At 40.7% G+C, this 14,023-nt stretch overlaps 1 protein-coding gene across 1 annotated transcript; it reads right to left on the bottom strand.

The window, feature by feature from the left end:
• Positions 1 to 2,148: 2,148 nt before the first annotated feature.
• On the bottom strand, positions 2,149 to 12,463 carry LOC138962285 (cathepsin Z-like). The gene is made up of 7 exons (XM_070334041.1): positions 12,291 to 12,463; positions 9,818 to 9,942; positions 8,908 to 9,132; positions 6,481 to 6,631; positions 4,875 to 4,950; positions 3,566 to 3,652; positions 2,149 to 2,656 (listed from the first exon to the last, which is right to left on the bottom strand). The coding sequence occupies exons 1-7, from the start codon at positions 12,431 to 12,433 to the stop codon at positions 2,540 to 2,542; spliced, it is 924 nt and encodes a 307-aa protein (XP_070190142.1). The 5' UTR covers positions 12,434 to 12,463; the 3' UTR covers positions 2,149 to 2,539.
• Positions 12,464 to 14,023: the final 1,560 nt, after the last annotated feature.

The following is a 14,023-nucleotide window of genomic DNA, read 5'->3' as shown; positions in this document are numbered from 1 at the left end:
GATTCTACAAGGACTTATAGAGGGACATATTAATGGTCAAAGGGAAATAACCTTCTCAGTTGGTGGCAGTGAGAATGGTTATTTCCCTTTGACCAACGGGGGTGTTTTTCCTACCTCGGAGGAATTTCTTGTTTGTGTGTGATTTCACATTTAGTCATTAGGTTTTTCCTTGATCTGATAAATGTCTTTGAGCTCATGCACTGTATGTTCTATCAGTAAGATTTAAGTGTTTGGGCCTCTTCTGGAGTCATGAATTCTATTTTTGCTATATGATGTAAAACAAAAATACTGCACTAGGTTTTGGTTTTACAACCTATACTACACACACACATACACACATACACACACACACACACACACACACACACAGTGTGAGAATTATCAAAAGACTGTGGGACAAAACATGAGAGAAAAAAACTTAGAACATATCAAACATTTGAGATCATTTGAGTTTGTTTGATTTTTATTTAGAAAAGGTTCAATAATCAAATCTGTCTAGTCAAGTCAATATCAAACAGTAACATCACACAAATGCCTTAGTCGTTTTAGAACAACATGACAGTAAAATCATGGCACAGAATAAGAACAAAATCAAGAAACAACATCCGGTTACAACTAATGCTAAAAAAGAATATCATGTCAAGGCTTCATAACTGAAGACAAACAAATCTCACTCAGGTTTCATATCAGTCACACTTGTACAATTATTAAAAAAATGCAGTCTTTCATCTGAATACAATGTCTGAAGTAATTCATATGCTATAAGTACACATCACAAAATAAATAAATCCAAAAACAAAGAGACTTTTATCAGTATCACAATTTTTCCACACCTCAACCAGAGTCCTGCTGTACAGATAAATATATCTAAAAGTGAGATCAGTTTTTTCTTCTAATCTGTACAATACAGACATGAGACCAGCAAATGTTCAAAAAGTAGGAAAGTGAGCCGGGGTCCAGGGGCAACGCCCCGGTAGGGGGTTAAGGGGGGCTTCGGAAAATGAATGTTAGAATTATAAAGGCCATTTTGGGGCCTCTCCTGATAGCAAACAATGAGATCATGCCTTTTTAAAAAGCTATAAAACCCACAAGAATAATATGTTTTAGCATTTTAAACAAAAGTGTGATTTATAACAATCACACACACACACAAAACTTTCCCCTTATTTTTTCAGTTGCTAATGAAAGATGAAACTCCCCACTACGTTCTAGTCAACTAATTCCGGTGGTGCACTCGCCCTATCACAAAAAGAAAAATATAACAAAAGTTCGTTTGCACTAAATTTTCAGAATTCTCGCGACCTGGCGGAAAAAAAGTCGATGCACCTCTAGCCATATGTATCTGCTAGTGGTACTGGTCAATATTGTCCACAACAAACCACTCAAAACGACGTACTTTGCCGTAACCTGACCCTGGGGTCTGGAGCCAAATCGCTGACCAGATATTTGAGTGGGCGTGATTTGCCGCGAGAGTTATCTTTCCCTAGCTTGCCCCATGCATAGATGCTACACCAAGTCCGTATTTCACCTAGCAGTGGCCGTTGTCGCACCACGTGCACACGGCCTGACCGGGAATGGATATCTTGGCGATACTGTCGCCAATGAGCTGGCGCCTTTCTTTCTTGTTGATAGTGACAGTCACTTCTTCTGACAGCCAGTTGGCTTTCCACTTGTTTTTCACACTTTGGTGGTCGATCGTAAGAGCTTCCACAGCCGACAAAACAATACGGAATCCAGACGCCATGATGCTACCTTTTTCACCTTCGGCGTTTGGAGATCGGCAGCCAATCAAAACAACCCACAAACCGCCATCGGTGAATAATTAAGCCCCGGCGATAATCGTCGGAGATCGACAGCCAATCAAACGCGACCCATGATACTACTATGGGTTCACGCGAGTGCTGGGGTGCGAATGCACTGACTTCAGACGCAGACAGCTTCAGCTGAACGGTTCATACCACCACCTATGGGTTCACGCGAGTGCTGGGGTGCGAATGCACTGACTTCAGACGCAGACAGCTTCAGCTGAACGGTTCATACCACCACCCCCCTCCCCCCTTTTTTCTCAACGAATTTGCATCGATCTCAAGAATGGTCTGTGAGCTAAGGAAAATATCGGAATTCCGATAAAAATTGGACCAGTCCCATATCTGTACAATAAGAGGTGATTAAAATTGTATACATTGTATGTACATGTGCACTAAAATGTACCCCTTGTAGCATCACTAATAAAATAATTTAAAAAAATTGTGTTTTCAGTACATTGAAATACCAGACAGTTTATTTTTGCTTGAAAAATATCTCAATACAGTCATTAACAGAGTATATCAATAAAGAGCTGATTCATAAAGTTGTCAGCTGTACATCATTTTTCAGCTGTTATATGACTAACCATTATCCAGATCATTTTACTATTGTCCAAAAATTATTTGGAAACAAGCAGAGCTGATTAAATTGTTAACCAGAAGAAATTAGAGTTCTTTTTTTTTTGTAACCAATTTCACATTTAATAAAGCCAACTTGACCATCACCACAAGAATCATTGTGGCAGTATAGCGTCGCCATAGTGACAGTCTTTTTCAATGCCAAGGTTGTACCAGTTGCCCTCTCCTCCCTTGTACAGGCTTGTGACAAAGCGAGCCCAGCCATTTTCTCCCTGAAAATAAAAACCAAACCGTAATGTTTAAGGCCAAACAAAAATTTATGTTGGTTTAGGTAACGTGACCAAAAAAGATAGGGTCGGTAGGTCCGCTTTTTTATTTTTATTTTTTTTAATTAAACTTTTTGTGTGTGTCGATTTTAAAGGTTACTTTCGAATTTCCTTAGTCTTAGTACGGTTCGCAAAATGTGCCAAAAGTTTTTTGTTTTTTTTAGAAATGAAAAAAAGGTGTTAGAGTCGGCGGAAAAAAATAGGGTCGGTCAGGTTACCCTGAACAAACATATATTTTTATTTGGCCTAACCCATTTTGGACGGGATCTTTTCCAGTACTGTATCAACTCTCACCAAAAGGCTGGCTCAATATGTACAGTGGAAACCCTGATTCATAAGACCCCTCGATTTAAGGCTTTCTCCTTTTTAAGATCTCACTTTTTCAGATTGTCTGTTAATAGCCTCTGTAGACTTACCTCCATTTTCAGACCCCTCCCTTTTATAAGACCTGATTTTTTCAGATATTTTGAGGTCTTAAAAGGGGGTGTTCCACTGTACAGAGTAGTGGTGTCACAAAAAGCTACACTGTGTAAGGACATTTGTGCATTGCTTATTTGAACCTTGGCAAGATTGTGAAAGTAATGTTAAAATCCAGCTCACGGAAGAAAATAATATATATATATGGTGTTCCTCAAAGAAACTTATGGAACCATATGAAAAAGATGGGTGGTGATATTATATGGAAGAATTCACATGTAAAGTGTCATGAAGATTCTTTCCAAATCGCTCTACATGCACACACACACACACAGAAACACACACACACACACACACACGTTCCACACCTTGGTCTCAATCCCGGTCTATCTGAAAACAATAGGTCAAAACTTGACTGAATGTAAAAAGAACACTCACCCAAGGCTGGCCCCAGCTGTTACGAACGATCCAGTATTCCGTTCCATTCTCCACCCCCCATCCAGCCACTGAGATGATGTGGTTGGCCTGAAACAGAGCAACGTTCCATTGAAGACAGAAATACATGAACAAGTAGTCCTTTGGTCATGAAATTCTGTTTAACATCCTCAGTGGCAGCAATTGCCAATAGATTGCCTTCGTGTACACTACATTGGGGTGTGCACGTTAAAGATCCCACGATTGACAAAAGGGTCTTTCCTAGCAAAATTGTATAGGCATAGATAAAAATGTCCACCAAATACCCGTGTGACTTGGAATAAAGTGTAAAAAAATTCCGTCTCACACGGCATTAAGTCTCAGGGATTGGAAACATGAATACACGCATGCGAGAGAAAAAAATATGGGTAGCGCCGTGTACTGTATGGCAGCTCGCTTTCCCCAGGGAGAAAAGCAGACCGAATTTCTGTGAGGTTACCCTCATGGACTATATAAAATCTTATCCTTATCCTTATTATCCCTCAGATGAATTCTGGAAATAACTTTGCCGGTGTAGGATCCGGTCCGGTCCCCCCTCTGAAGTAGTCCCCCGGGGGACCAATTCGTGGCAAAAACTGCTCTATAATGGTCCCCCCTTAGACATCCAGCCTCGTTTTTCTTAGGCATTCAAGCCATTTTCAATCTATATCTTCGTCCGGTATTATGTAGTGCACAGACAGCAATCTCTTTGTTTGACTATATTTTGCAGAAAATAAAATAGATCTGATTTATAATGCCGTTCAAAAGAAAAATCACATGAAATAAAATGAATAATAAATAAATACTGATAAGAAGAAATGAAACCAGTCTCTGATTCTTTCCTTTCTTTTCTCTAAAATTGCTGGTAACATTACTAACATTGTAACAAGAAAAACGAAGCTGGATGTCTTAGGGGGGACCATTATAGAGCAGTTTTTGGCACGAATTGGTCCCCCGGGGGACTACTTCAGAGGGGGGACCGGACCGGATCCTACACCGGGTTTGTATGTGATGTGAAAGAGTAAATCCTCTTGGATTTAATGAGACACGCTTTAATTCCCACGTGACATTATAGGCCAGTCACTAGCGAGGGGGGGTGCATCTCCACACATTCTCTATGTCCATGTGTTTCAGACACACCCCTTGCATGTGACTGCCCTATGTCACATGGAAAAGCGAGCCTCAATAAATCCAAGAGCTGTTGAATAATATCTCAGAATTTAATAAAAACTAAAAACAGACAGTAATTTTAGTTTAATCTGTCTTAGCATTACATCTAGAAAAGTTTACTCACCATTGATACTGCGTGAAATTCAGCAAAGATGCCTCCAGTGTATGCATCCAGCCCACTGGTTGCCATAATGGAGCAGCTGCAAGTTCAAAATAAAAATACATAATCTTTTCAGCTGTATACCTTTTGCCAAGAAATTTGGAGAAAAAAATCTTCTTTTGTTTAATGTCATGTAGATTGTGGTTGTCATAAACTGCACTGATAGCCTGGCGTCTGGCATTATGGGGTTAGTGCTAGGACTGGTTGGTCCGGTGTCAGAATAATGTGACTGGGTGAGACATGAAGCCTGTGCTGCGACTTCTGTCTTGTGTGTGGCGCACGTTATATGTCAAAGCAGCACCGCCCTGATATGGCCCTTCATGGTCGGCTGGGCGTTAAGCAAAAACAAACAAACAAACAAACAAACTGATATACGTCATTGCTTGGGCCCTAAGTCAGTAATTCGTCAGTGAACTCGTGGGACCTTGCAAGTGATTTGGCGCCAAGAGACAGAGTCCCAAGATTTTACAGACGAATTTCTTTTTTGACCAAGAAAACAGATTTTGTTTCTATTCAGTCATAATGTAGTGATGTTATACTCCAAATGTACTAAACAAATGCATCCATCGGACTTTTTGGCTCACGAAGTGTAGCCTATGCGATCGTAACTTTGTCTGTCTGTGCGTTTGTGCGTTTGTGCGTGTGTGTGTGTGTTTGTGCGTGTGTATGTCTGTGGTAGAAACTTTAACATTTCCGAGTCTATGTGTGAGTGGTTATCCAAGACTATGGATAAAGCTCGTATAAGATTACGTCACGGTCAAAAGTGTTTGACGTCAATTAATGCATCATGACGGCATGCCTCCCTGTAGTCTTTCTCTCTCGCGTGGTGTGTGTGGTCTCGGTCATTGTTATTTTGAGCGGGCCGAGACTATTTGGCAGTCGTGTCCCTGTAAGTAGGCTACATGCAGACAGACAGATCTAGATCTAGTGTCTCTCTTTCTTGCACAGTGTCACCTAAGCTTACTGTGTGTGTGGGTGTGTATGTGTGACGGAGTGATTGAGTTTGTGTTACTGTTTGTCTATTTCTTACGTGAGCCTTGAAGGCTTCGCCTCTTGTTTTTAAACAAAACAAAGCATTGATTTGAAACTGCAATGACTGCTTTGGTATTCTGGTTGTTTAAAGAATTTCCACGTTTTTCTTTACTTTTATTTCTTCCCTTTATTCCAGTACCAAATTTTAAGTACAAAAAAAAAAAAAGTTTCAGTATGGCAGCAATGGTACTTGGATGGTATTTGCTGTTTGTATTCAGTCTTAATGAGAAAAAAACTTCTCAGTTCAATTGTAGTTTTTGCAGAAAGTGCAGAGGTTTACGTTTTTTGTGTGTAGTTTTGGGGCGTTTTTTTCAGAATGTGTTCTTTTTTTTCATAAACAAATGCTTGGACCAGAGTGTTTGGTGATTAAAAAACAAAACAAAAACAGAAAGAGAGAGAGTGAGAGGGAGAGAGAGAGAAAGAGAGAAGAAGAGGAGGAGGAAGAGGAAGCAGAAGAAGAAGAAGAAGACAAAAATGAAGTCCAGACTGGACACTTACAAAGACTGTTTTATGTTACCTGATCGCTGTTTTATGTTACCTGATGGGTCCATTTTTGTAGATTTCAGCCATCATCTTCTCACGTCCATTGACCGAGCCGTAGTCAGCCACTTTCCACACCCTGTATGACTGGAGCTGACCGCACTCACCAAAGGTGGTACAGGTACCGCACTGGTTAAACTGATTGCAGTCTGCAGAGAAAAAACCCAGAGCAATGAAAATCCTAGATGTGCACTTGAACCTCCCTTTTAACACTTTCTACCCATATTTAGAGTTGTTTGCACAGTAAATACAGCCGCAAAAAATAGCTCGCTTGAAACTGTCTTACATATCAATTCCTTTGTCATTAAAAAATTACACAACACCATGAAAAATCATTATCGACAATCGCGAATCTGCTTACATCCATAACACATTACGAAAAGATCTAAATATGTAAAAAAAATCGATTTCCTCGCCAGACAAGGAAACCCAAGGCAGGGATAGAATGAGCCGAACTCATTTTGACCTGAGTTCAGGATGGACAGTATCTGTGATGGTGTACGGGAGACTTACTGTGCTCTAAGACCCCCACAAATCTGACAGAAAATCAGGTCTAAACTTTCTTTCTTTATTTGGTGTTTAACGTCGTTTTCAACCACGAAGGTTATATCGCGACGGGGAAAGGGGGGAGATGGGATAGAGCCACTTGTCAATTGTTTCTTGTTCACAAAAGCACTAATCAAAAATTTGCTCCAGGGGCTTGCAAGGTAGTACAATATATTACCTTACTGGGAGAATGCAAGTTTCCAGTACAAAGGACTTAACATTTCTTACATACTGCTTGACTAAAATCTTTACAAAAATTGACTATATTCTATACAAGAAACACTTAACAAGGGTAAAAGGAGAAACAGAATCCGTTACGACATACTGGGGAGCATCGGGTAAATTCTTCCCCCTAACCCGCGGGCGGTAGGTCTAAACTAAAGCCTGTTCCTAATATCTACATTGTCAAAAACTACTGCGCGCGACAGCATGCAGTGAATGTCACTGCGCAGGTTTTGCATTGAGCGGCAGAAAAGGTGTGTTCCAAGCAGTAGACGCTGATTGGTTGACTGGCAACGACACATTAAAAGGACACGTACACGTTTTAACCTTATGACGACATCAAAAGTTTGACGATAATTCTTTGAAACGGGGTTCAAGTCTGGATCTCTGGCACCATTTGGTGCTTTGTGTTATTTTGTGTCCCAATTCCTGTCGGATTACGCAATATGTGGTGCACCAAGGAGAAATTCGTTCTGGGATTATGTGAAATGAGTTGCAGTTGCGAAAGCATATTAAGAAGCAAGCACTCATGCAGCACAGCTTATATTAACAGCCTTAAATAAAGAGGGAATCTTAAAATATAGGTAAGACTACAGAGGTTATGAATAGAAAATCTAAAAAAACAAGGTTTTTAGAGGGGACAGTCTTAAATTAAGGGGTTCCACTGCATTGCTTATTTTCTTTTTACTATGGGGCTGGACAACTGACACTACGCAAAAAACTACAAAGTAGTTGAAGCTAGACAGTCATTTTGCTTTGAAAATCTACAGCCGCATTTCATATACTAAGACAGAGAGCAGCAGCAATACGAGTACAGGTTAATACCGTATTATATTTATATATCATATATTTTTCCGACAACACAGGGCATGGCAAGCACATGTTAATTATGTAAGAATTAATAGTAACAGTAAGAACACCTGAGAAGCAATGAGGATTATTTAAAGGGGCTACGGACTGGATGGGTTTTGGGCGCTTTATGAAAACCGACAGGTCAAAACTGAAACTTGTTTGTTAGTATACATTATTAACAAAACATGGCCCCTAATAGACGAACTTCGAAAATAAGTCTGTCGGGTTTGTATGGGTTGTGAAAGAGCGAATGCGTTAATTGAGGTAAACTTTTCACCCATTCACCTTTTCCATGTGTTTCAGACACATCCCTCACTGGCCAATAATGTCACGTTGGAAAGTTTGACTCAATAAAAGCAAGATTATTAACTCTATCACAATCCATTCAAACCTGAAAGAGTTCATTCTGAACATCATCTAATGTATCGATTGAACATTGGAATTTTCTTCTTTGAGCCACGTGATGTCGGAGTCTAACAAAGAACTCATATTTTGGCGGCTAGCTGAGACTACAAAATATTGCATGTTTGTGTGCCTTCAATCGCAAAAAATAAAAGGAATTCTAACTAAAAATCGATTTATACATTTAATGTTATTGGTATTTTGGACCAAAATATGACAATTTACACGGATCTCGACAGTCATTGTTCACCTTGACCACTAACGCCGTCTCGGAGGAACACTGACTGTCTCGATCTGTCTAAAATGTCATATTTTGGTCCAAAATGCAAATAACGTCTATTGGCCACTGCCGCCAGCCGCTGAGGACATCAGATCTGAATGTCATGACTGAACCTCAGTCTACCTTGGTTCTTGGCCTGGTAGTTGTTGCACGTTTCATCAGGGATGCCGGCTTTGTGCGCATACTCCCACACCGCTCCGTCGTTGCCCCCGTTGCAGGATCCCGCCCCGCCACAGTCGATGACCTCCTGCACGGACAGGTAGGCTGAAGGCCAGGCCGCCTTGCGCTTGATGTTGATCCTGTCAGCCAGCGCACTGGTGGCACCCATGGCCCAGCACGAACCACAGTCTGTGGAACACCAAGGGATAAATAATAATACAGTGGAACCCCCCATTTAAGACCTCAACAAAATCTGATAAAATCAGGTCTTACAAGAGAGAAAGGGGGGTTCCACTGAACATGTACAGTTGAACCTGTATATAACGACCACCCAAGAGATTGACCAAAAGTGGTTGTTATAGACAGGTGTCACAGAAAGGTGAATTTAAAAAAAAAGATCAAATCCGTCTGGAATCATTGCGAGTGGTTGTTGCGGGAATGCGGTCATTTTTGAGAAGTGGCTGCAAGGGCAGGTTTCACTGCAGTAATACTAATACAATCACGTCATAATAAAAATAATAATCAAAACACATATATTTAGTTCATCCTTCAGAACAGTTCTGTACTCTCTCTGCGTTCAAAAGGGGACATTCCATTTTGATGTGAATTTTTTTTAAGTGACATAAACCCTTATGAGCTTAGCAGTTTGCAACTAGACATTAACAACAAGTTTAAGGTTAAAGAAGAAAGAAACACAGACATATTTTCTTTCATAAATTTAGGTCTGACATAAAATAATAAATTGATTAAATGATTAATAAATAAACAAAGTCATCTGGAAACCATCACGGTTCTGTTACTTGCAAAAAATTCTCGGAGTTATCTATTTATCTCTTCCCCCTTTCAGTTCACCCACCACCTGCCCCTAACTTACACTGTGGGATGTGCTGGTTGCGCGTGGCACTGGCATAGTTCACACCGCTGACGTTGCGCCAGTCCAACGCCTTGGGAAGACTGGCAGCTCTGAAGCCTGGCTCTTCGTGGGGCCTTGGGTATGTCCTGAACATTAACAAATACATTTCCATTACAGTGGAACCCCCCTTTTAAGACCTCCAAAAACCTGCGAAAATCAGGTCTTAAAATGGGGTAATTTTACAGAGGTTAAACAGAAAATCTGAGATAACAAAGTCTTAAAAAGGAGGGAGTCTTAAATTGGGGGGGGGGGGGGGGGTCTTAAAAGGGGGGTTCAACTGTATTTGTGTTTGGCTAAACTCATCTGACCTAGTCAGCTTTTAACTCCTGAACCAAATAACTCACGGTCATAGTTTGGCAAACAGGAGAATAAGAATGCTAGGTTATAAATCATTGTCTACAGCTTATTAATGCTCTTAATTAGATAACTGCAACTACTAATTTTTTTTTTACAGATCTGAACTATTATCAGACTTATTCTGCCCATCCACCCGGCCCATTCCAGGTTAGAAATTCCAAAGGAGACATATTATTAATACTATATGTAATAAAATTAATATATCAACAATACAAATTCATATATATTTCATACTGAATATGTTGTAAGCGCAGATATAATCTCCTTGTTAAGTTATAAATGGATACGTATCTCCTTCTTCTTCTTCTTCAGCGTTCCAGAATTTTCTGGTTACGTGTGAGCTCGTTTGCCCATTTGGGTTCCCCACACTATACTCTGAGAGCATAGTCAGCTCACTCCGCTTTCGTTGAGTAGGCATGCTGGGTATTTTCGTGTTTCCATAACCCACCGTACTCCGACATGGATTACAGGATCTTTTCCGTGCGCACTTGGTCTTGTGCTTGCGTGTACACACGAAGGGGGTTAAGTCACTAGCAGGTCTGCACATAAGTTGACCTGGGAGATCGGAAAAATCTCCACTCTTAACCCACCAGGCGGCAGCGACCGGGGTTCGAACTCACGACCTCCCGATTAGGAGGCCGACGTCTTACCACCACGCCACTGCGCCCGTCGATACGTATCTCCATTGTGCTTTCTGAGAGCTATCATGAGACATTCCACAGTTGTTTTCCAAAGATAATGTACAGTTGCACTGCACTTTCAAACGATACTATATGATTAAAGCTTGGAAACTAACGGAACTCATGCACTCGTGTTTCTGGATAAACTTTCGACCCAGTGCACTTTGTCCTTCAGATAACCGATTTTATTTTCAGCAACAATCTGCAGTTAAATCACAAACAGCCCATGGTAAGCAAATGTGCTGGTCATGCTAAACCACATAAAATACATGTTCTGCAGTCTGTGATTTAAACATAAACGCTGTCATTAATAGTAGTAATGGTCGTAATTTTTTTAAACAAATCTTACAATTAAAAGGATACAAAAACATGAGGCGGTCATACTGAGGAACCGAAAATCATCTGATAAGGCCAACAAAAAAAATTTGTCTGTTTAGGGTAACCCGACCGACCCTATCGATTTGGCGCCGACCCAAAAACTTTTTTTTGATTTCAAAAAAAAAAAATAAAAAAAAGAGGTAAAAATGCTAAAAAGAGACATTTGGCGTTTCTTTCTCTCCCTTTCTCTCTGTTTTATTTATACGTTAGTTTTGAAACATGTATTCATCAAATATAAGAAGTGAATGTTCAGCCAACATAGCATTTACACAAAAAACCAAAAAACAAAAAAAACCTACCTACCTACCGACCCTACTTTTTTTGGTTATGTTACCCTAAACAGACAATTTTTTTTTGGCCTAATGTACAGATCTCAGACAGAGTAATTAACTCAAAAAATAATTATAGGAGGGATACTATAGACCCTATCGGTATTCCAAGCTCTCGTAATCTCTCGCAAACTTCAGAGCATAGCAAAGCATGCAGTACAGCGATCTCGTGCGAGCTGCACAAGCCAAGGTTCGAAGTTCTCGCGATGTTCAAAGCATAACAAAGAGCGTGTCTCGCGAGAGCTGCTCAGATACCGAAAAGGTCAATATCATACATGTATATAAAGACCTATTGTGGTTCTTCATGTATTGCAATGCTATTTGCCCTTTCGCAGATGCATGGACTCGCTTTTAATAAACGTATGACGATATGGTTGACTGTAGATTCCCTCATTACCAGAAAAATAGGTTCACTCTATAATCATTATACACAATCGATTCAATCATGGCAGATTTGGCTGAGTAAGACTACTATCAGTGACACGTTTTTTACACCAACATCTCATCGAGTTTACATTGAAACTGAGCTCATGCCATCAAGTTACAATTTGGAGTGATCCCTCTTTGACCAGCGCACAAAAACAAAGCGCCCAATTTCCTTCTTGTTGCACTGCAAATTGAAAGCAGTGCGAACTGTCCAAGTGAAATATCTGAGAAGACTATTGACACACAAGACGAAATAACCCTTACTTGACTCCTTGGATTCTGCGGAAGTCTTGCAGGTAGCAGGGTTGCGCAGCTCCATTGGGTGTCGACAGATACTTGCTGGGGGTAAAATCAGCGCCTTGAACGACGACAAGCGCAGAGAGCAGAGCGATCACTTTGGCTGCCATTTTGTTTCAGGAGTACTGTATCACATGACCAGCATGTGCTATACATATGTATCTCATTGTCATGTGACTGTAGAAAAAAAACCCAGTCGGTACAGGCACACGAAGTTGTCGCTTTCTTCGGTTCTCCCGTTCCCGTCGTTTTAAAACGCGCGTTGTATTAAAATTTTCGTTGTCATTTCATACAGTAAAACGTCATGACTGTGTTACATTCGAGACTGACCGCCTAGCAGACTGTAAACAGACAAAAGACAAGATGTCCATATTGACTCGCAGCATATCATCATCAATGATCAGTGGCATGGCCGGCTGCGCTGTCGCTTGACTGCCCTTTAAAAGAATATAATTATACATATAAATAAACAAATCATGAACACAGAGAGTGATTTCTCCTGCTGCGCGAAACACGTGACAAGAACAATCTTCAAGTTGTTTCAGAAACACGCGGCGGGTCACACCGCGGAATTACTGATTCCGTTACTGATCATCCGCACCGGCTGAGAAAACGGAAACTTTCAAGTTTTGCCCCCAAACTCATTTGCAGCGTCGAAACTGAACGTTTGTCATCATGTATTTAGAGTTTTGATGGGGTTGGTACTTTTTTCTGCATATTCCCGATTTGATGCGCCTCGTAATATGGACCGGCTCCGAATATGGACCACCTACGTTTCTGACAAACTATAACGGTGCAAAAGCGCTCAAAATAATTTCATTCGCCACATTTACCTTCTCTGGACAGCTTGCACGCGTCAAAACAGTTACTAAAAACGGCCTAGTTTCTGTCCGCAGACATGAGCTGTGAACTTGTTTTATATGACAGCTAAGACTGTCATGATTACATGTATTTTAGCAGAGACTATGATTTTAGTAGTGTTGGCCACGTCTTTCTAGCGCAAACAAAAAATACATGTATTAGCAGTCTCAAAGTATGTCAGTCCCCCCTAATTTGGACCACCTTTAACAGATAGAGGAAAAGACAAGACTCGGAAAGACTGGTTTCAGTCTTGCTGAAAATGACGTAGAAGTAGCCATCGAGCGGCTTTCCAACATTTTATCAAACAGCCTTCTTTACGTGAAAGTTGATAATTTCATTTATTTTCAGTCTCTCTGGGTTTTTTTACGTTTCTTTAGTTTAATGTTGTGCTTCAAATAATCTTCTCATCAAACAGAAGCAAATAAATCTGATGCATCCATATTAGGCACCCTTCCCCTATTGTTGGCTAGTTTGGTTTTTTTGTTTGTTTATTGTTTGTTCAGTTACACGCCGCGGACACTGACTGCCATTCCGGGAGGCATTCCGCATGGTAGATTGTATTGCCTTTTTACCAGGAAGTGGCGGGCGCCGGTTTTCCTCAGCCTCGGAATTGCCGTGTCTTTATAATTCAGTAGGTGAAGAAGTTAACTTTGTACTGTACACTAAACACGGACTACCGGCGTTTATCTTTTACACGTACCAGGGCCGGACCCAGGGGGGGGGGGGGGGGGGGGGGGGTTCCAGGGGTTCCGGAACCCCACCCCTGGAAAAAGCATGTACCTTGCTTTGAGTGTTGTTTTTTTTTACTAGTAATAGCACCAAAACAATGCTGCTCTTAA

This window comes from Littorina saxatilis, linkage group LG1 (genome assembly GCF_037325665.1).
Source record: "Littorina saxatilis isolate snail1 linkage group LG1, US_GU_Lsax_2.0, whole genome shotgun sequence".
Classification (NCBI taxonomy): domain Eukaryota; kingdom Metazoa; phylum Mollusca; class Gastropoda; order Littorinimorpha; family Littorinidae; genus Littorina; species Littorina saxatilis.
The sequence above is the reverse complement of the archived record's forward strand: the minus strand, read 5'-3'. Positions and strand labels throughout refer to the sequence as shown.

Coding starts and splice junctions, on each gene's coding strand:
- LOC138962285 (XM_070334041.1), bottom strand. CDS start 12,433: ATGGCAGCCAAAGTGATCGCTCTGCTCTCTGCGCTTGTCGTCGTTCAA. Junction 9,133..9,817: donor CAACCAGCACATCCCACAGT/GTAAGTTAGGGG, acceptor GGTGTTCCACAG/ACTGTGGTTCGTGCTGGGCC. Junction 2,657..3,565: donor ACAGCTGGGGCCAGCCTTGG/GTGAGTGTTCTT, acceptor TTTTATTTTCAG/GGAGAAAATGGCTGGGCTCG.